This window comes from Urocitellus parryii, chromosome 9 (assembly GCF_045843805.1).
Source record: "Urocitellus parryii isolate mUroPar1 chromosome 9, mUroPar1.hap1, whole genome shotgun sequence".
NCBI classification, from domain to species: Eukaryota; Metazoa; Chordata; class Mammalia; order Rodentia; family Sciuridae; genus Urocitellus; species Urocitellus parryii.
This window is the reverse complement of record NC_135539.1, coordinates 132,151,852-132,174,940: the sequence shown is the minus strand read 5'-3', so window position 1 is coordinate 132,174,940 and position 23,089 is coordinate 132,151,852. Positions and strand designations below refer to the sequence as shown.

At 43.8% G+C, this 23,089-nt stretch overlaps 1 protein-coding gene across 5 annotated transcripts in view; it reads left to right on the top strand.

Annotated features, from left to right (window-relative positions):
• Positions 1-1,304: 1,304 nt before the first annotated feature.
• The window catches only part of Npl (N-acetylneuraminate pyruvate lyase), a 36,981-nt gene continuing 15,196 nt past the window's right edge, over positions 1,305-23,089 (top strand). For 4 of the 5 annotated variants that reach the window (XM_077802389.1, XM_077802391.1, XM_077802392.1 and 1 more), the window contains exons 1-6: positions 1,305-1,496; positions 5,135-5,218; positions 16,183-16,256; positions 17,766-17,853; positions 21,423-21,480; positions 22,224-22,299. In XM_077802389.1, coding sequence (XP_077658515.1) covers positions 5,151-5,218; positions 16,183-16,256; positions 17,766-17,853; positions 21,423-21,480; positions 22,224-22,299 — 364 coding nt within the window. In that variant the 5' untranslated portion in view covers positions 1,305-1,496; positions 5,135-5,150. Of the gene's footprint in view, positions 1,521-5,134; positions 5,219-16,182; positions 16,257-17,765; positions 17,854-21,422; positions 21,481-22,223; positions 22,300-23,089 lie in introns of all 5 variants that reach the window. The other variant, XM_077802390.1, reaches the window with a different exon arrangement.

Sequence of the window (23,089 nt, the reverse complement as noted above, 5' to 3'; positions counted from 1 at the left end):
TACAAATATACCACAATAAATCCCACTTGTATATATATTGATGAAGCACCGATTAAAATAATAGTAGAAGGGAGATCAGTTGAGCAAGTGGATCAGGGGAAGAGAGGAAATGAGGGAATGGGAAGTGTACGGAAAGAAGCAAATGAAGATAACAGGGGCCGTGGCTCAACAGTAGCAGGTTTATTTGGGACAAACCTGGGGATGAGGGCCAGTAGAGACTGGGACCCTTTTCCACTTACAGTAGATAACAGGGGCATGAGGACCGGGGGAATTTTTATGATTAGTCGGTTGCTAGGGGTTGTCAGGAAAGTGCCTTTTGGTCACTTTCTTTGAGGTGATCACTGCCCCATGTGGAACCATGTGTTTTCCGGGATTCAGTACTAGATACATTAATTTCCTTTCTTTGCAAGATGGTGAAGTATCGTCTGGGTTTTAAGGTCAGGCTGAGTCAGCGTAACCGTGAAGTGACTCTTGCTAAGATGGAGGAAATGTTTCAAAATGGGACTGCCTGTGTCAAGTTCTACCTAACTGGAAGATACTGGGGAATGAGGTTAATCAAATTGTAATGAATCCCACTATTATATATAATTATAATCTTAAAAAAAAAAAAAGCTTGAGATGTAGCTCAGTGGTTTAGCAAGGGTGTGGGGGCTTGGGTTCCATCGCCAGTAGCATTTGCATCACAAACAAATAACGCTTCTAGACATTTCTACAAGTACAGACATTTTATTTTAAAAAAAATACAAAACAAAACGTTTCCCTTTCAAAACTCTTCCAATTGTTCTCCAGCATACACCAGAAAACCTCCTGCATCAGTAGCTAAGCCATTTCTAAATCCGCCATCTCCTTCGCCCAGGAGAGCGAGCCAGGCTGGGGCAGCGGCGGGGCCTGAAGAGAGCCAGGCCTGATGGGCAGCGGGGTCCCCCAGGCTTGGTAAAGGCAGCCCGGACCTCACACCGCAGAGGCACCAATACCGGGTCTGGCAGAAACGGGGCCAGAGAAGAAAAGCTAAGACCGAGGAACCGAGCGGCAAGGGCCGGGCGCCGAAGGGGCAGGGAGAGGCTTCGTGGGCTCCGCGCCCCCAGCCCCTGGTCGGAGGCTTTGACTCCCGGGGCACCGGACTTGGCGCCGACCGCATTTCGGAGCACAGTTAAGGTCACCCCGGCGGAGGAGGCGACTCAGGGCCACTCCGGCTCGGGCGGCGCGCCGCGGGCGGGGCCGTGGAACTACAATCCCCAGGCGCCCGAGCGCGGCACGTGGTCCTGCGCCAGCCGACTTAAAGAGCGCGTCCTGGGCGCCCGGGACCGAGGCGCGTCGTGCGCGGCTCCGCTGCGAGGACCGGCGGGCGCAGGCAGACGAGGCGCTCGCGTTCCTGCCCAGAGGCGCGGGGAACAGGCGCTGGGGTCGGTGAGACCGCGCGACCCGAGCCCAGAAGGAAGCAGATACACTGGGGAATGCAGCAGAGCGAGTGTGAATGCGACACCCTCCCGGCCCGGGCAAGTGTCACTCCCCCGGCTTCGGTAGGGACCGCGTAGTCGGGTCTCCGAGGATCCTTGTCTCAAAATGATCAGTTAGCCTTTGAGCCGAAGGGATTCTAACGATTACACATGAAAAATTGGTTCTATTTCTGCCTTTTCTTTTTTTCAAATGTCTCTACTTCTTCTTCTCCTTGGGCAAAGCTAGATTTTCCCCCTCCCCTTTTAAAAATTTTATGTTTTTTTTTTTTTAACTTTGCCTTTCTCTAGAGAATTTTGACTTAAGCCACTTGAGTTCTTTGCAGTTCTTATCTGTGGATACAGGTGTAAGTTTTTAATAAAAACTTCAGTGTTTTAATAATTACATTCTAAATTCACATTAAGCCTTGGGCTGGAGAACATTTTTACCATTTGCTCTTGATAAAAGCTATCAAGAAAGGATAACATCCCAAGGTGTATTTTGAAACTCGAATTTTGAAAATATTGTTCATCCTGTGTTAAAATTGGGCTCTTGTACCCCTTCTTTTTCTATAGGATTTTAACACCTCACTAAGTCAGCAAGTGTTCTTTATTTAGTGCATTGCTTTCTGCAAAGATAAAATTTTGAAGCTCTTCCTACCCTCAGATGGCTGGCAGTGGAGGAGAGGAACCCAAACTTTCCTGCTTCTAACTCTGTCAGGAGGTTTTTATGAAAAGCAAGTGTTAGGAGGAAATTCTGAGGGTTAAGAAATAATTTTCAGCTGGGAGGACCAGGGAATTCACTGGCTTTTAAAGTGAGTTTTTTAAAGGTGGCTAAACTGAGGGGACTGCAGTGGGAGTACCTTGGGAACAAAGACTAGCAGGCCAGGGCCAAGAGGAGCCACAGGGAGCAGTTAATATACAGTTTTGGCTGGTGCACTGGACTGTGGGGACAGGCCAGGGAGTTGGCCCCAGGAATGTTCCAGCTCCTGGAGGATGCATCTGGCAGCCCCTGTGGCTTGAAGAAGAGAGTGGTTCCCAGTCCCTAACCTGTATTCTCCAAGCCCTATGTTTTGAACTACTCAAGTGGCAATTAATTTGATTTATTTCAACTAAAGACAGAACATCCTGAGACTATCAGGATTACTAAGTATGAAATAAATGCAGCCCTAAGCAGAAACCAGAAGTCTGTTTAGCCTGAACCTGCTAGTAGTGTTTGATTTAGGAGACTTTTGATGCCAGCTTAAGTGCTGGGCACTCCTATCATTTGAACCTTGTTGCACTTTGATGGGCCCCATGGGCCAAGGGTTATGTCCACTGGTCTAGATAAGCAGTAACAAGAAATAAGTCATGAGAAGGGCGGTAAAGGAGAGAAAGAATTGCCAGGGGAAAAGATAGCAAAACTGAAATGCCTCAGTTCCTGAATAGACAGGCATAGAGAGGCTTGAGGAGGAGATGCCAGCAGAATGTGTATACCTGGGAAGATGGTGCTGGGAAAGGAATCATAATACCTGTGCCATCTTTTTATGTTCATCAGGCAAGACTTCATGGAGGGCACTGAACATGTACTAGCTATGTGCCTGGCACTGTTGTCAAGCATGTTACATTTAATTTCTCAACTACCCTATGAAACATATCCCCATTTACAGAAGGGTAACTAAGCACAGAGAGGTCATGTAACAGGCCAAAGTTTGCCAGGATGCGGACCCATGAAGTTCAACTCCAGAGCTGGCCCTCTAATCCCTCTACTAAAAGGAACAGAGGGAAAAAGCTTTTAGAGGACGACTGGTAGGCCCACTTGGAGTATCTTGAGTTAATAATATGCTTGTAGGAGTGCCAGGTGAAGACACACAGCAGGAGAAGTGTCTCACTCATGTGATGCTTGACATTCCTGTGGTATACGTGGGGCCTCCCAGGTTCAGAGGCCAAGTGACCTGCCCATAGTAATGAAGGTGGTCATAGGAGGCCCAAGGACTAGAACCCCATCTTGTGATTTCTTGTCTTGTGTTTTCCCTGTGGATCAGGTGATTATATTTATCTTTATAAACTTCCAACATAATTTTAGTCTCAGGTTTTAACTAGGAAATGACAGAGAAATCCTAGCATCCTGTCGCTCAATCTAGGCTCTCCTTCATTGCTCTTCAGCACAGAGGAGCACTGCATGCAGTGCTTAAGCTTGATGTCGGGAGCTAGTGTTGCTGGGAACACGTCAGTTTACAAGGAAAGGTATGTTGGCTTGTCACGGAAGCAATTAGTGTTTCTCAAGGGTTCACCTGAGCTAGGACTCTCTGTCCAGAAGTTGATTCTCATTTAGGGAGATGAGGTTCACAGTTATAAGATGAGCAGACAGAATGAGTTTGTTCATAATTAAGTCCTATGTTGGGCTGGAGATTAGCTCAGTTGATAGAGTGCTTGCCTTGCATGCACAAAGCCCTGAGTTCAGTCCCCAGCACCACAAAAAAAAAAAAAGTGCTATGTTATCTGGGCCAGATCTCAGTGTAGTGGCATTGGATTTTTAATGTGCCTGAAATGTCAGAACTATAACATATCTCCTCTTGTTGATCACTTGTCTGTATCACTGTTATTTGCTAGAAGCCTACTTTTGTATAATAGTCACAAAATACTATCTGATTATTGTTTATTTTCTTCTCTGACTTTAGACGTTGCATATGTGGCTTCAAATCACATTTGTGGCTTTTCTGTCTTATAGCTCAAAAAATAATAATGTGTCTATAACTAGCAAGAGGCAGAGCTGAGAGTTGAAGCAGGCAGTTTGCCCACAGAACCCAGGCTGTCAAGCACTGTGCTCCATTGGCTGTGTTGGGTCTCCTACACGGTTTACAGACAGTTGCATTCTGCCAGTGGAAGGGTCCTTTGGCTGCCATGAGTGTGGGGTTGACTTAGCAGTGAGCGTCCCCTCCAAGAGGCTTCATCCTCCTGCTACAGTCTGAGCACCTCATTCATCCAACCAAGTAGTTATCGCTTGATAATAGATATCAAGCAAAGGGCTCAAGTCAGGGAGAAAAAGTCCAGTGGAACACTCCCTGACCTCCCTTGGAAGTCTGCTGCAATAGGAAAGAGAGAGGTGAATATGAGGTTTACATGTTCTACTAGAACTCGGAAAACTGGGCAAGACTGGTCAAAATTGGAATATGAAAGGATATTAGGCAAATGTTACTGAAGATTGTTGTAAGTCACACTGAAACCTTAAGACTGATTGTAAGTGCTGGTTTTAGGTGAGACTCCAGTTTAACAGAATGAAAACATGGAGAAAGAAAAGAGCATTTTGTTTCTGAACATATTTCAATTTTAGTAATTATTTATATGTTTTTCTTACCTGAATCGGGTTGCACTTCTCTCTTGGGTCTGCTGTTATTGACCCGAATCTTTGAGGTTTTGGTTTGCCTCAGTCATCTGTGTGGCTACAGTCAGAGGCCTTCCAGGCAGGATTTTCCCAGGCCCACCACCCTCTCCTTGGCTTTAAAGTTTTCTGCTCATTAGAACTAAACTCTAAAAAAAATAAAATAAAATAAAATAAAATAAAAAGAACTAAACGCTAACATTTTACACTCACTCTGTGCGTTTGTGTGCTTGTAAGCATATTTTACAGCTCTAAACCAGGAATGGACTTTGCCTGGGAGTTTTGTCATTAATTGACATTCCTTGAAGAAAGAGACAAAATGACATGGTATGTTTTCCAGACATTCCAGCAGCTCAATGGCCTCCCCAAAGAAGAAACTTCAGGGTCTCGTTGCTGCAACCATCACACCAATGACTGAGAATGGGTAATTATCTTTCGGGACTTACTGGGGATCTGCTCTCATCCAGCTGAGAAGGACGGAAGCACTCTAGAACAGCAGTGACTTAAGCCCCACACCTCTGGGAGTGCCCTTGCCAAATGGCAGCTTCTGTGAGTTGTCCCTCTTTACTCTCTCTGACCCCCTTGTCAGGAAAGAGCTTTCTATATCACCCCACAGAAAGGGAGAAGCAAAAAAATGGCAGGTTGCTGTCCCCCAGTGTCTGTAGCTCCACTAAGCAGAGTCTCCCCAGAGTCCACCACAGCCCGGCTTTCCCACGTTGGGCCATTAGAACTGGAGGGGAAGAATCCCGTTTTAGCACGCTTTGGCATCAGGTGCTGTTCTGGCTACTCTGGGGATCTCGTCGCTAGATGTGTGCATGGTGCAGGATTCTGCCAGGCTGTTTAGGGAGGGAGGCATAGCCCAGCGACAGAATGCCTTCTTGGCAAGGTGAGCATGAGGCCCTGGGTTGGAGCTCCAGCACACACCCACAGAAAGACAGGCAGCTCAGACCTGATAAAATAACCTTCCCTGTGGAAGGTGGATGGGTATCTGCAAGAGGGAGGCACGGACATGTTTACAGTCCATTTCAATATCGATTAAATATTGGGAGTGAAGGGAGGGGAAAGAGCCAGAGCACGTGACTGGGGTGTAATCCTCTCCAAGCCAGCATTTGGGCTTCTAGGTGAATATTGTTGCAGTCTCTTTGCTTGGATGATCAGACGATGGTCATGTGCCACAGGTGACCATGCATGATATCCACTCCTCCTTTTTAATCTGTCAGAGGTGGCATGCACCAAAACAGTGAGAATTCTGGCTTTTTTTTCTCTCTCTCTCTCTAGACAATCCTATTTTCTTCCTCTGTAAAAAATAATAACAGGCAGACATAGATTTATGAACATTAAATGAGATAATCCATACAACAGTGCCTAGCATAGGGTCAGTAATTTGAACTTTCATTGTATATAAGTTAAGGGCAAGAGGAGCATGAGCTGTTTAGGGTACATTTTTAAAAAGCCTTTATCTCTGGTGTTTTTCTGCTGAATTTGTAGACCTTAACCTTACCCTTTAAACTGAATGACATTTCTTATGATTTTTAGTATCCTCAAAGTTGGCCACATCCCATTTTTCTCTTAGATCATTGGATCCCAATATCTAGCTTCTAGATCCATGAAAAAAGAAAGATCCATCCTCACTGGGTCTAACTTGCTGAAATGGCTTTTAGATTAGTCAACTGAATAACAATTTTCCCCCTTGTTACTTCTCCCTTTCTGCAAGTTCTGAGAAAGACTGAAGTCAGCTATTTCTCAATGCATCAGCTATTTATCGGGCAGATAAAACAGAAGGCATGTGACTGCATGAGCAGGCAGGGTTTACTTCCTGCAAAAGAGTAGGATCTCTCTGTAAGCTGAAAACACTACCTACATCTGGTCTGTGCTACTTTAACCTCTAAAAAAGAACCTTGTTAGCCTGGAAGTGGCTTCTTCTTGTTAGCCTGGAAGTGCTTATCTGGGTCCCCCTGCGAGTGTTTGTGTGTTCTCCTGCCTATTCAGCTGTTTCCCTGGAAGCCCAGGTCCCATGTGGTAGAGATAACTAAAAGGTCTCTGCTTTTCTGGATCTTTCCCCATTTCTCAAAGTCTTTCCCTGCGACCTCCATTTCACCATTTCCTTTTTTAAATCAGGTCTTCTTTTCTCAACCAGGAACCTCACTTTCCTGAAATTCAAAAATTAGAATGCCGGCTGGGGCTGGGGCTGGGGCTCAGCAGTAGTACACTTGCCTGGCATGTGTGAGGTACTGGGTTCGATTCTCAGCACCACATGTAAACAAATAAAATACAGGTCTATCAACAACTAAATACACACACACACACACACACATATATAAAACCCTTAAAAAATTCTTTGTAGGAACTTTTAAGAATTAAACAGTGCAAGTCTCAAGCCAGACTCGGTGACACATGTCCATAATCCCAGTGACTCAGGAGGCAGAGACAGAAGGATCACAAGCTCCAGGCCAGCCTCAAGCCACTTAGCGAGACCTTGTCTTAAACTTAAAAAATAAAATGGACTGAGGATGTAGTACAGCTCTTCTAGGTTCAGTCCCCAGTGCCAGGAAATAAATAAATAGAGCGTTCAACCACATTGTCTCCAAGACCCAATCTGACTCTGAGGCTGCAGTGTCCTGGTGTTATGACATTAGCCGTATTGTATCACCAGTTAGACTATAAAGTAGCTGCAACTCCCCTCCGTTCTCTACCCTGCAGCCCAGGGAGCTTCCTAGTGAATAAATCTGAGGTCTCCTTTTTAGGAATCTCTGTTGACTACCTTTTGTGAAGCCCTTGCCACTCGTTTTGTGGCCCATGGACCAGTTGCTCCAGTGTCACATGGGAACTTAGTAGGCAGGCGGGATCTCAGACCCTACCACCTACCACTGAACCAGGACCTGCATGTTACCAAGGGGTCCCAGATGATTCTTTAGTGCCTGGAAGTCTGAGATGAACTGGTGTAAAGATGAAAGCCCAAATTCCCATGACGTAGGAGGTCTTTCCCAATTTACCTTTCATTTCTACTGCTTTGTGTTTGTTTCCCTCAACCGTCAAAGCCTTTTTCCCTTCCAGGCTTCCGCCTTTAGCATCTGCTTCCCGTCTTTCTGCACCATCACCCTTTCCTCTTTCTACTCTGCTGAAACATTTCTAATTACCCACCAAAAACATTTCCGGGCAAAGGAAATTTCTCCCTCTTCTCTAAAGGTTTGAGTCTTTAAGTCTGTTGAAATAAGCTGGCGATAGACAGATTAATAAGAGAAGAGCATACAAATTTGTTTAATGTGGACACATGCACAGGAGTCATACAAAATGTGACACTCAAAGGAGGACGAGGTGCCTGGAGGTCTACACACCCTCTTCACAGTGGAGAGGGAATTGGGACTGCAGGCACTTTCAGAGGAAGAGTAAATTTTTTCAGAGAAATAAAGGGGGCCCCAAAAGTGAACCGTCATTCATAAATGGTTTTGTTTTTTTGTTTTATTTTCTGGAAACTGAATGACACTGAAGAACAGATAGTAGCTTGTGACAGTGTTTTGGTATGGTAGCATTCCCACTTTTTTCTTCTGCCAATGTGACTTTAATCTTCCCTGGTCAGTAAGGTTTCATGCAGGATATGACAATGGAATTGGGTTCCTTCTGATAAGGGAACATCAGAGTGTTCCCCCGTGCCTGGAGAAGGAGCAGGAGGTCACATAGTCCATGGTTCTCAGCCTGCTCCTAAAAGCACTTAATCTTCTTTAGCTCAAAGTGCTCAGCACACCAGAGCTCCAAACGCTGGGCATCATTTTCCTGGCCCCAACACCGTCCTTTGGGAATTCTTCCCTACTCCCCTGAAAAGATTTAGAGGATCCTTCCCTGGTATCTCCTGCCTCCCCATGCACACCTTTCTGCATAGCATCTAAGTTACTTCCTGCTGTTTTGCCTTATTCATCAGGTACTTACTGAGTGCCAGGCAACAGGTAAGACACATGCAACTGGGCATGTGTCTTATTTTATATCTTCAGCATCTAGTGGCACTGGGGTAGATTTTATTTCAGGAGTAACATGCTTCACGGATGATTAATACCAATAGTCAACAGAAAGGAAGAGGGTCGAGGTTGTGGCTCAGTGGTAGAGTGCTCGCCTAGCACATGTGAGGCACTGGGTTCAAACCTCACCACCACATAAAAATGAAATAAAGAAATTGTGTCTACTACAACTAAAATAAATAAATATAAAAAAGAGAGGAAGAGAAGCAGCTCGTGTTGGTTGATCAGATCCCCTGTGTCTTTCTTTGTGCTGGGCATTTTTATTTATGTGTTGTGTTCCAGTGTAATCCTGACAATGACTCTGTGAAGGAGCTGTATCTTATACCTTTTTTTTTTTCCATACCAAGAATTGAACCCAGGGGCACTCAACCACTGAGCCACATCCCCCAGCCCTTTTTAGTTTTTTTTATTTTGAGACAGGGTCTCACTAAATTGTTAAAGGCTGGCTTTAATCCCACTGGGATTACAGATATGCACCACCACACCTGGTTTATACTTTATTTAGTGACAGGGTCTTGCTAAATTGCTTAGGGTCTCACTAAGTTGTTATGTAGAAAAGCAAAATAAAACAGAAAATCCATACCTCATCATACCAGTCCATGTGACCATCTTTCACAGTGTGTCATATACCAGAGAGGAAACAAACACCAATAGGGATTTCACTCTGAATAACTAGTTAAGGCTGGCTTTGAACTCATGATCCTCCTACCTCAGACTCCTGAGCTGCTTGGGTTACAGGCGTGTGCCACTGTATCTCTATTTTTGCAGTTGAAGACGCTGCAAACTTTGGAAATGAAGGACTAGCAAGCTCGCCCAAGCCACATAGCTGGAAACAGGTCTTTATCTACCATCCCACCAGTCATCCCACCATCCTCTTTTCTTTCTTTGCTTTTTTCTCCCCAGTGCTAGGGATTGAACCCAGGACTTTTCAGATGCTAGACAAGTACTCCACCACTGAGCTGCACCTTCAGGCCCCAGCTTCATTTTTTCCAGTAGAAAAAAGACACCTGCTTTCCTTAGTTGCTTCAAGAAGTCACCTTTTCCTTTGGGCAAGTTCACAGTCACTAGAACAAAAAGTCCATTTCAGATTGGCAAAAATATCCCCAAAAAAGTCGTGTTTCTTTCTTCCATGCCCTTGGCAACACCATGGGAATCTAACACTCTCTCCTAAAACAAACCTGTTAGCCCTGTCGGAAAGGCCTGGCCTGCTGGGGTCAGAGTCACATTGATTATTGTCTCTTTGACAAGGTTTGGGAGTCCCGATCACCAGCCTGCCGGAACAGAACATTTCCTACTTCCTCCGGGGTAGAACAGTTTGGTCCCTGCATGCTTCTCTGCCCAAGAAGTTCTGAAGCAGCCATATTGTTATTTTGCCAAGGGCTCATGTAGCTTCTCTCTGCTCTTGAATGTTGAGAGTTATGCAGAAAAGCAAAATAAAATGGAAAATCTGGTTTTTTCATGTCCATACCTCATCATACCAGTTCTGTTGACTCTGTCTTGTCCAGGACCATCTTTCACAGTGTGTCATACACCAGAGAGGAAACAAACACCAATAGGGATTTCACTCTGAATAACCATGTTAGAAAAATTGTCTTATCCTTAGGCCCTGAGAGAAAAACGGTAGCATCTGCATGCAGTTTCATACTCAGCCATTTTGGGCCTCAGTTTGTGGCAAAAGTAATTTGATAAGAAGTTCTTTCCTTTTATGTAGTTTGGATAAACTCAATGTCTAAGAATAGAAGATTAAATAAATTATGTTCATCCAGAAAATGTAATGTCATTTAGTCAAGATAGCAAGAGAATGTCTAAAAATGTGGGAGGAATGCTCCATTTAGAATGCTAAGTGAAAAATATTATAAAATGATTTATAATAAGGTTATACTTATATAAGGAAATAATATGCTGTGTATTTGTGAATATAAAAATGGCAAACTATAAGAGGAATCATCTCCAGGGAGATACCAAGTAGGGTTTCTTTATTCCTTTTTGATTGTATATGCTTTATTTTATGGGGGGTAGCGGGTATTGGAGATTGAACTCAGCAGTACTCAAGGGTACTTGGCCACTGAGCCACATCCCCAGCCCTATTTAGAGACAGGGCCGCACTGAGTTGCTTAGTGCCTCGCTTTTTGCTGAAATTGGCTTTGAACTCAAGATCCTCCTGCCTCGGCCTCCTGGGCTGCTGGGATTATAGGCATGGGCTACCACACCTGGCTGATTGCAGGTGCTTTTTAAAATAATCTATGTGGCCTCTGTACTGGGGGTGAGAAGTTAAGCACTTTTATTTTTTAAAAATATCATGAGGGCCAGAGTTGTGGCTCGGTGGTGGAGTGCTCCCTTTGCATGCCTGAGGCACTGGGTTCTATCCTCAGCATCACATTAAAAAAAAAAAAAAAAAAAGATAAGGATCTTGTGTCCATCTACAACTAAAAAGAAATTTTTAAAAAAATGTCATGGAGGGCTGTGGTGTAACTCGGTGGTCAAGCACTTGCCTAGCATGTGTGAAGCACTGGTTTAAATCCTCAGCACCACATATAAATAAATAAAGAACCATTAACAATTAAAATATGTTTTAAAAATTTATGTATATAAAATCATGGAGCCAGGCACAATGGTGCACATCTATAATCCCAGTAACTCTGGAGGCTGAGGTGGGAGGATCACAGGTTCAAGCCCAGACTCAGCAATTTAGCAAGACCCTATCTCAAAATATTAAAAGAAAGGCTGGGGATGTAGCTCAGTGGTAGAGCACTACTGTGTTCAATCCCCAGTATCAAAATCAGTCAATCAATTATAGATGCAAAGCAACAAATCTGCACCCAAGGGAATTGAAAGTAGCTTGGGCTTAAGAATGTCACCAGGCACAGTGTGCACTCCTGTAATCCCAGTGTCTCAGGAGGCTGAGGCAGGAGGATCTCGGAGTTCAAAGCCAGCTTCAGCAATTTGGCAAGGCCTTAAGCAATTTAGTGAGACTCTGTCTCTAAATATTTTTTAAAAGCGTGCGTAGGTGGCTCAGTGGTTAAGTGCACCCTAGGTTCAATCCCTGGTACCACCACCACCCCCAAATAAAAAAGAATGGCAAAAGCAAGCATGGAATTTAGGTCTGGGCCACTGTCCCCGACGTGGCCAGTAATTAGGTGTGTTCTTGGGTGCCCAGGATGAGAAGGGGCATCACAGCCTTCTCATGTGCACAGAAGTATGTCACCTCACTTCTATGAGCACCTAGCCCCACATGCCTAGAGGTTAGAAAGAATAATCCAGTCTCATTTCCATTCTCTCTCATGACTTCCTGATATTTGGCAACTGACCATGCCTTCGGCCATGGAAATTAGGCCTGGCTACCACAATGAAGTAGTATAGGGAGAGAAAACAGGGAAGAGACAATGTCCCAAAAGAGAAGGATTACCTGCCATTTGGGGCACGTCTGTGACAAATATGAAAATGGGGGCTGGGGATGTGGCTCAAGCGGTAGCGCGCTCGCCTGGCATGCGTGCGGCCCGGGTTCGATCCTCGGCACCACATACAAACAAAGATATTGTGACCGCCGTAAAATAAAAACAAAATAAATTTTAAAAAAATAAATAAAATGGCTAAAATTTAAAAAAAAATATATGAAAATGTCTCAGGATGATTTCACTGGGTCCTCTTGTGACTGGAACTGCTGAGTCTCTGCCAAGGGCTGCGGCTGCTGAGTCAGGCAGGGATCTGAAAGGCCTGAGGTGGCCTAGGGAGCATGCAGGCCTCTGTTGGCCCCCCACTGCTCTTCCCATCTATGTGGAAATACAGCCTGGCATCGCTGGACACCCTGGCTTTACAGGTAGTCTTTTGTTGTTGTTTTTTTAATGTGCAGAGAAATTTTAACATTGTGAAAGTCATAGAGCACATCTAGAGGCCACTCCTTTTCAACCTGTGGTCTCTCTAAGGATATTTGGTAGTTCCAAAAGGTCATGGGTCCAAGAATATTTTCTGGGCAATTCTTCCAGTGCCCCAAAAATTCTAATATTGATCCCATTCTGGTAGGTTAGGTGCATTTTATAAGAAACAAGCTGTGCTTTCTGTTTTCTCAAAGGAATGGATGATGCATCATAGATTAGCATCCCTAGCCTGAGGGAAATTGTCCAGTGATGGAGCCTGTCCCCCAGCAAGGCTGGATGGACTGAGGCTGGTTGAATATATAGGGAAGACTGATCCACTCAGGCCATAAGACAGTATGAAGTTCACTGAGGAAAGAGACTTTGAGTTTCACATGCTGGCCTAGGTCTGCCTGAGGGTATAGAAAGAGGAAGACATCAGCGTAGGGTCGGACAGAGAGCAGCTTTCAAGAATGTTCAAGGGGGGCTGGGGATGTGGCTCAAGCGGTAGCGCGCTCGCCTGGCATGCGTGCGGCCCGGGTTCGATCCTCAGCACCACATACCAACAAAGATGTTGTGTCTGCCGAGAACTAAAAAATAAAAAAAATTCTCTCTCTCTATCTCTCTCTCTCCTCTCTTACTCTCTCTTTAAAAAAAAAAAAAAAAAAAAAAAGAATGTTCAAGGGAGCCAGATGCTGTGGTGCATGGCTATAAATCCCAGCCATTCTGGAGGCTGAGGCTGGAGGATCACAAATTCAAGGCCAGGCTCAGCAACTAGGCAAGGCCCTGAGAAACTTGGTTTGATTCTGTCTCAAAATAAAAAAGGCTGGATGCCAGGCATGGTTGTACACACCTGTAATCCCAGTGGCTTTGGGAGGCTGAGGCAGGAGGATCGAAGATTCAAAGCCAGCTTTAGCAACTTAGCAAGGCTGTAAGCAACCTATAAGACTCTGTCTCAAAATTAAAAATAAAAGTGTAAATGAGTGGTATTGCTCTGCTGGGTTCAATCCCTTGTTAGAGAGAAGGAGAATCATCAGGTTTTGTCCTCATTACTTTTCCAGACCCAGTTCCTTTTCAGCCTCTCTCCTTGGGGTTTATCAGCCCTTTTCTGAACTCCCATACATTTAATTTTTGACTTAGTCATAGCTGTTTTTTCTTCTCTATTTTATTAATGGTATACACTATCTCCTTTACTCAGTTAACGTGTGGTAGTGAAATCTGAAAGCATAATGCAAGTGTAAATATCCATGTGGCCATTCCAATGCCCAGCCTTGGTTGAACACCACCTTGTACCAGGCACAGACTAGGGCAGGTAGGAGCAGTGACAGGGGCCTACAGGGATATAGGCCAACACCTGTGACCTTGTGACTACACTGAAGCACCCCCTTTCCTGAGTGAACAGGCTCTCCTTTGGGCTCCTGTGGGCAGTAATTGCCTCTGCATTCTTTGTTTTCCTATCTTTCCCTTTAATCTCACAGTCAGCTATTTTCTCTTCAGTCTCCTTCCTATTTCCTTTTCCTTTGATGTCCAATTCCTGGGTGCTTCCGATTTTTTGTTATTGTTCTTAAGGAATACAGTAAGCAAAGATGAAAAGAATGTTAACAAGACTAAAATTAAATTAGAATTCTCTGGCCCTCCTAACAGAAGTACAAATGGCAGCCAGCTAGTACTTTTTTTTTTTTTTTTTTTTTTAGCAACATAACATTAACCCACACCTGCCATAGTTTTCCTTTGAATTTCTGTCCATCACCCCACCTGTCCTTTGACTAGGGTCAGACACTTAATACAACTTGTTTGTGAGTCTGTTTGTAGGTTTTAAAATCAGTATGATTTTTATGAAGGAAAAAAAAGGAGTTCCAGTGGCACAATCAGCTCACAGTATTTATTTTAAAAAATACCCTCATCACCTTAAGCATTGGATCCTTCCAAGGTCATTTTGCCACAGACTACACAGTGCAGGCACATTGTCCAGGTATCTTGTGAAAATGCAGATTCTGGCTGGGTAGGACCTTGTATGTGGCTGGGATTCTGCATTCCGATCTACTCCACCAGACTCTTCCCTGGACTACCCTTTGAGAGGCAAAGTGACAGCAAAGCTCCTTTCCAACTGTTGGTCCTCTTTCATTTAAAACAAATGCAGGGGGCTGGGGATGTGGCTCAGCGGTAGCCCGCTTGCCTGGTATGCGTGCGGCCTGGGTTCGATCCTCAGCACCACATACAAACAAAGATGTTGTGTCCGCCGATAACTAAAAAATAAAATATTAAAAAAAAATAAATAAAACAAATGCAGGGCTAGGGATATTGTTCAGTTGGTAGAACGTTTGCCTCATAAGCTCAAGACTCTTGGTTCAATCCCCAGAACCATTTAAAAAAAGAAGTAGTAGTAAAACAAATGCAGACTAGTTTAAGCCTTCATTGATTTTCACAGGTATTAAGTGCTAAAATTCTTAAATTCTCAGATTGAATTCTCTATCTTACAAGCCTAAGGAATTCCTCACCAGGTAGAAAAGGTTCTTATAACACTATATGCCAAATCATCACTCTTCCCAAAAGAGGACAAGTGAGGATTAGGTAAACTGTTTTTTAAATATTATTTGTGATAAAGTTTAAATATAAAGCCTCGCCGGGTGCACACACTGTCATCCCATACATTTAATTTTTGACTTAGTCATAGCTGACTAAGTCGCCTTGAGATCTCTCTCTAGCTCAGTCCTCAGAAGGTAGATCTCAGCAGCTAGGAAGGCTGAGGCAGGAGGATCTCAAAGCCAACCTCAGCAAAAAGCAAGGCACTAAGCAACTCAGTGAGACCCTGTCTCTAAATAAAATTCAAAACAGAGCTGCGGATGTGGCTCAGTGATAAAGTGCCTCCTAGTTCAATCCCTAGCACCAAAAAAAAAAAAAAAAAAAGTAAAGCTCTGTTTAAAACCAATAGTGTTGGGGAATTTTGTTTGTGTTTTTGTTGTTTTGGGTTTTTTTGCATGACTAGGGACAGAACCCAGAGTCTTGGTCATGCTGGGCAAGCGCTCTACCACTGAGCTATATCCCCAGCCATTTTATTGTCATTTTTAAAAAAATATTGTTTTAGTTATAGATGGACACAATACCTTTATTTTTTACGTGGTGCTGAGGATCAAACCCAGTGCCTCACAAGTGCTAGGCAGGTGCTCTATCACTGAGCCACAACCTCAGGCTTTTTATTGTCATTTTTGAGACAGAGTTTCAGTAAGTCTCCCACGCTGCCCTTGAATTTGCAATCCTCCTGTCTTAGTCCTGGAGATTATAGGCATGTACCACCTAATAGCATTTTGCACTTGTAAATGAGACACATTTAGCTGGATGGAGAAATTGCCAAATTCAGAAAAATGAGAACAAAAAAAAAAAACAAAAAAACATCCCAGCCATTATTCAGAACAGACTAAGAATTTTACAAACTGGTCAATAAAAGAGTAATTCATAGACCTGGGAATGGGTCGAATAACCATCTAAAAGGACTAAGCATTCTTTCTATTTATTCCCATATCTTTTAGAGAAATCAACTTTTCAGTAATCGGTCAGTATGTGGATTATCTGGTGAAAGAACAAGGAGTGAAGAACATATTTGGTAAGTCGCCTTGAGATCTCTCTCTCGAGCTCAGTCATCAGAAGGTAGATCTCACCTCATTACTGACCCATGACACAACACAATGAGGTGCCACTGAGTTCTGGTGGAGCCTGACTAAGCTAACTCAAAGCTGTGAATTTATAGTCTCCCCTTAGACCTGTAGGACCCCTCAACCGATGATCTCATTTGGTGGTGCCAAGTGATAGGGTGTTGTTCTCACTCCCATTGAGAGATGAAAATCTATGGCTCCATTATACTCTTTTGATGAAGTTATTCAACTAAGATGTGGGAGAAGAGCAGCTAAGCCCTCTTAAGTCACAACTAAAACCCTCTTAGCTCTCTTAAGAGTGGGCTTTGGTCCGTCTGCACCTGAGCTTTCAAATTACAAATGGAAGAAAGACTGGAAGCCGCAGCACATAAAAGATTCAACAGGAAGAGTGTTTATCCCCATTTATTTCAGAGTGAAGGTTTAAAAAAAAAAAAAGTCAGACCCTATAAGCCTAAGAACTGTGTTTGAGCTACCTCTCATATGGTGTTCTAGGCTCTCTGACCTGTGACTAGGTTTCATTCTGAGTATACTATACTTGGGCCCTGGAGGCACCTCAGGTTAAAATTTGTGAGTAAAACTGAGCCAGGCCACATGTCAAAACCAAGACCTGATTACAGAACCACTTAGTGTCCCCCTGCAGCTCCAAGTTACCCTCTTACTCAGAGGGCCCCAGGATTGCCCTGGACGTAGGAATGGAGTAGGAGCATCCCTAGGACTGGAGCACACTTGAAGTACCTCAAGCCCCCAAAGTGCTGCCCTGCACATGAGGCTCTGTCTCGCACACTGCTGCGTTGGCTGTTCCTCTGATCATTGAGACATGATTGTATGGAAGAGGAAGAGGAAGGAGGATGAGTTCCAGAATCACACAGCTCTGGGTTCAAGTTTAAATTATTTCATGTCTCTGACCTCATATTTTCTACTGTAATTGAAAAGAATGTCGGCTTTGTTGGACTGTGAGAATAAGGGAATATTGAGTTCTTTGGTACAAAAGTTATTGCCACCCCTTGTGCTCACTGTCAGACTGTGAACAGGTCCCTTGGCATTTGCAGCATGCAAATGCACCCACATAGGCTCCCCGCCCATGACCTGCCAATACTGGATAGAGTTGATTTTCCTGCCCTGTAAGCCCAGAGAGAGAACTGGGTGATGTGTTTGGAGATTGGCCTAAATGTGGGTAGTTATCTCCTCTACTTAAAACATTTGCCATCTGCCCCTGATAACAAGGACAGACATGTAATTGCAAGTCTCAATTAATCTTCCCACTGCTTGGATAAAGTGAAGGGCAGAAAAACCTGGAGCCTGAAGTGGAAACTGGCACATGGCATCTTCCCCTCCATCCTCTGATAGCTCGGTGTCCCTCCCCCTTGGGCAGGGATCTGTGACCCTGCACTTCTGTCCTTGGGGTTGGAGGAGCAGAAGGCAGGAGTTGGTCCCACTGAGTGATTCTTTGTTTGGAACAGTGAATGGCACTACTGGAGAAGGCCTGTCCCTGAGTGTCTCTGAACGTCGCCAGGTCGCAGAGGAGTGGGTGACACAAGGGAGGAACAAGTAAGTGGCTCCGTGGAGATAAAACATAGTATGCCAGCCAGACCTGTGCTGGCTGAGGCCCTCCCCAGGGACACTGCCTCCCCACCACCCATCAGAGATCAGAAGCCAGCTGGAGGTCAGCTGAGCAGGGGCCCAGGACATCCTGCACCTCAGCGAGGTGAGCCCTTCCTTTCTTGTGGAGACTGCATTCCTTTCTTGCCAGACTGCTTGGCAAACTATTGGAAAATGGCCTCTTGTCCTTGTCCTCGTAAGGCCAGTCCCCTCAGGGTTACCTGTCCTTGGGATGAAGGGGTAAGTGGATTAGAGGGTGGTGACTGACAGCTGGCTGCCCAGCTCTGGTACTGAACAGTTCATGTCCCTTTCCGTCTCAGGGAGGGAGCCTCCTGCTGGTGAGGGCTGGGGATGCGGCTCAGTGGTAGAGAACTTACCTAGCAAGTGTGAGGCCCTGGGTTCAATCCCCAGCTCTGCAAAAAAGGGGAAAAAAAAAAAACTACTAATGAGGGCAGAACAGCCTGTCAGCCTTCCTTCCTCCACTTTGAAGTCTTACTATTCTTTTGAAATGCAAACCTGACCATGTCACTTCCCAGCAAGGCCCAGGATTCAGCAAGCCAAGGATCACCAGAGGATTCAGTGATGGAATTCACAACCAAGCTTTGCTAATCCTGCCCACAGAAGACCAGTCTCACTGTTGCTGTTCCCCCAGGGTCACATGGAGCACCCCCAAAGATGAATATTGGGATCTCAGAGCAAACATCTCTTCTGGTCAAATTCTGAGGCTTAAATGATAAGAAACAGCTTTTTACAGTGAATTCATTTCTCGTTAGACTAATTCCTAGTTATGATCTTGGAAGAACCTCTTCATCTTTATCTCCAAACAAAAATATGTCAATATTTTACCTATCATCTTCCTTATGACACTGTCAAATATGGGGCTATGCTTGATCAAAATAAGTCCTCAAGTATTGATTAATCAGTTATTAATTCTCAAAATTTCACTGCTTGGCTAACCCTTAAATTTTATTCCCTGGACATTTTTTTAAATTCCTCAGATTCCTGTCTTTACTATTTTCCCAATTTTTATAGTATTTGAGAGCTCTATTCAACACAGAGCTGCATCCATGGCCCTTCTCAACAAGTTGCTGAGGCCACCTCAAACTTATGGTCCTCCTACCTCAGCCTCCCGAGTTTCTGGGTTACAGGCCTGCACCCCCACACCAGGTCCAGGGCTGTATTCTTAAGGCCTTACAGTGGTAACTGATGTCAATAGACACTTCCCTTCCTCCCCCTTACTGTCGCTTTTATCCTCTTAGTTCAGAGTTCCTATTTCTGGATGTTGGCATATCACCCTGAATGGTTTTAACTACAGTATCTTTGCATGAGATTCCTCTTTCATTCTTGGGGAATGTTCTTTGGCAGAGGAAGCGGAGAAGTCAAAGCTGTTGTCTAGTAAGGTGGCAGTTTGAAGTTGAGGCTCCTTTGTGTGCCAAGGGGGGATGGGGATTAGCTCCCTGTCTCTCAGCACTGAGATTGAGGTCAGCCTTCCCTTTTCCTTTGGGAGGATGGTTCTTTTTCCCTGTAGTTGGCCTCATTTTTTCCACTTTTAATACCAATCAAAAGTCTCTCTTTTGTTCTTTTCCCCTTTAAAACCAATAGAAAATGTTTTAAAGGGGAAATGAAACATTTCTTGGCCTCCTCAGCACTTGGTTCAGGAAAGTCATAGAGACTCTCTGAACAGAGCTCGTTAGTCTATAGCTAAGTGCTATTAAGTGCCTCTTGTCGGATAGAGATGCAGTAAAATTATCCCACCAACTTGGAGTCTCAGTCTTAAAATTAATTAATTTTTTTTCTTTATTTATTGTTTTGTGTGGTCCTGAACCCAGGCTTTGCACATGCTAGGCAAGTATTCTACATCTGAGGTATGCCCCTAGCCCCCTAGTCTGGAACTTTTTAATTCTGTTTTTCTTATCTATAAAATGAGCCTACACACCAACCTTTTCTACTTGTGGTTTGTTAAAAGGATCACGTGTAGGGGAACAGGGGCTGAGAATATAGCTCAGTTGGTAGAGTGCATGCCTCATATGCACAAAGTCCTGGGTTCAATCCCCAGCATTGAAAAAAAAAAAACAAGTATAGAGGAACAACTTTAAAATCTATTGTTGCCTTGTGTGTTGGTCAGCTTTCTGTCACTATGACCACATACCTGAGAAATATCAACTTAAGGGACAAAAGATCTATTTTGGCTCAGAGTTTTAGCAATTTCAGTCCATTGTCACCTGGCTTCATTGCTTCTGGGCCCATGGTGAGATAGGGCACTTTGGCCAGAAGCATACAGTGGAGCAAATCCTCTCACCTCATCACAGGCAGGAGACCTTGAGAAATCAAGGGGTCAGGGACAAGATATGTCACCTACTTCTTGTAGGAGGCCCCACCTCCTACAGATTCCACCACATCCCAGGGGTCCCGTAGTTTACCTCTGCCAGGCATCCCAATGAACCCATCAGTAGACTAATCCATTGAGGAGCTCAGAGCCCCCATGACCCAGTCACTTCCCAAAAGCCTCACCTCTGAACATTGTTGCATTGGGCACCAAGCCTCTATCATGTGAGACTTTGGGGGCATTCCAGATGTAAACTATTACACCTTGAAGAAGCTATTAGAAGCTGTTAGGCTTTTGGTAGACTAAGCTCTGGGGTGTCCGGGATGCTGATCACGAGTTCTTTGTGCCTACCTAGCAGAGCCTGTATTGTTTACCACAGGCCCTTTTCTGGATGTTTCTATTCTGTCCTTGCTGTGAAGCTCTTGACTAGGAAAGCATTCTGTTTCCAGGTGTCTTGAGTGAAGTGTGAGTTAGTTTAGATGGCCTTTCTATCCTGAGAGAACTGCTTTGCTATCGTTGGTCTTGATGTACAAAAATCCTCTTTTTAAATACACTTAATAGGTAGCTTAAAACTGCCAGTATAGAGAAAACTTAAACATTGCCAGGTGTTTCAATAGCAGTATCTAATGAGCTTTCATAAAATGGGAAGAAAGGGACAATTTAAAATAACTTTAGTGGCCAGCTTATTTACTGAGGACAAAAAGAGATACATTATTGCCTCGTTTTTATAAATACTAAGTTAAAAGCTCTGTAACCTTTTAGTGCTTACACTTTGTAATGCAGTTAATACTTTTTAATTTTATTATGATTTTTGTATTAAATATTTTTTATTTAAAAAAAAGATCAGGGGCTGGGGATGTGGCTCAAGTGGTAGCGTGCTTGCCTGGCATGTGTGCGGCCCGGGTTCGATCCTCAGCACCACATACAAACAAAGATGTTGTGTTTACCGAAAACTAAAATGTAAATATTAAAACTCTCTCTCTCTCTCTCTCTCTCTCTCTCTCTAAAAAAAAAAAAAAAAGGAGGATGTGGCTGAGTGATTAAGCGCTAGATCACTGTAGAATTTTAATAGTCTTGCTATTGAGACTAGTAAGGCATTAACTAACTGCTAAAACTAGCACAAACCAGATTGGTGGAGCCCTCTGTGTTCTTCTAAACTTCAAATAACTCATCAATGTTTTCTTCCTTGCAGGCTGGATCAGGTGGTGATTCACGTGGGGGCACTGAGCTTGAAGGAGTCCCAAGAACTGGTATGTATGCTGTTCCACTTTGGAGAGACCACTCAGGGGACCTCCGGTTTTATGATGAAATTACTTGCAGTACTATATGTGGTATATGGTACGTAGTGGATGCTGTGCTGGAGGAGATAGATGTGGCACCTTAGGAAGCCACCATTGAGAAGCAGGCTCTGTGCAGTATAAAGTGACCATACACAGCTCTCTTACAATATGGAGGGTTTAGGTACTCTACTTGAGATAGATTAAAAATATCACAAAGGCCCAGTAAGAGAAATTTGATGAAGCATTAGAAGCTTAGTGCAATGTATCTTTTGTGGTGTGTATAATCTTTTTCTTTTAACTTTCTCAACTGTACTCTCAATTTGTAATATAAATATTAAACTTGACTGCCATGCCATTAGATGGGAAAGATAATATGATACAGTAGGCTGAACAGTAGAGATTACATACCGAAATTTCTCTGTTAACAGTTATAATAAACTACTCATGTCTCCTCAGCAAGGTGTTTTGTACTGAAAAAATCCAAATATTTGTAAGATTAAATACCCAGCTTACCTCTACCTGGCATCTCTAGTTTGCATCCTAGGATTTTCCTAGCAATGACATTTTCATTATATTCAATCATTGTTTCCACTCTCTACTGGTGCATTAGTTGGCAAATTTGAAGAATTTGTTGCTGAACTCTAATATCTAAACTGTAGGTGACTGTGATAAATCACTGATGGTCACTAGTATGATCTTCTCTCATTACAAAGGCCCAGCATGCAGCAGAAATTGGAGCTGATGGCATTGCTGTCATTGCACCTTTCTTTCTCAAGCCGTGGAACAAGGGTAAGTAGATGGCTCTGAATGCGCAGTGCCTTGCGCTGTCTACTCCTTGCTTCCATTCAGAAAGATTGTGTTTAAACTCATGAAGTTTAAACTCATCTCAGACTGGAGATGGCAGTGGTACAGTGGTTCTCTGTAATATTTTCTACCACAGCAGAGATTGTATTAAAGTACTTCAGTTGTTTCACCAAGTAATCTGATTGAGTTGTCTACTGAGCCTCAGTTGGTACATGCCTATGTTTGGGTCAGGTGTCCACTTCTGCCTTAGACAGTAGCCTAGGGTGTCAGACCCAGGGCAATGTATGGGACTGTTTTTCTCAAGAGAGAAGCATTCTAGTGATGGGCATTTTGATTTTTACTAGAATTTGTCTTTTCAGTCTCTTAAGCATGGGTAAGTTTGCACTAATATTTTGCTCCGTGTGTGTGCGCGCGCGCGTGCACGCGCATGCGGGCACACTCATGCTCTGGGAATCAGTCCCATGCTAGGTATGCACTCTGTTGCTGAGCTACACCTCCAGCCCCAATTTTTTAATAGTTGTTGAATATGTATAGGAAGAAAATAATTATCTTATTTGAGCCTTTCTTCAGAGAGGGATATAAAACTTTGAATGGATTGAGATGTTAAGATAACTGCAGTAGCTATGTCAGAAAAGCTAGGTGTGATCAGGACTGCTCAGCTTCTGTGAAGGATGGTGTGTCCATCAGATGATTTTTTTTTTCTTTTTCTTTTTTTTTTTTTTTTTTTTGGCCAGGGAAAGCCACTATTTTCCATTTGTTCACGCCATGACTTTTC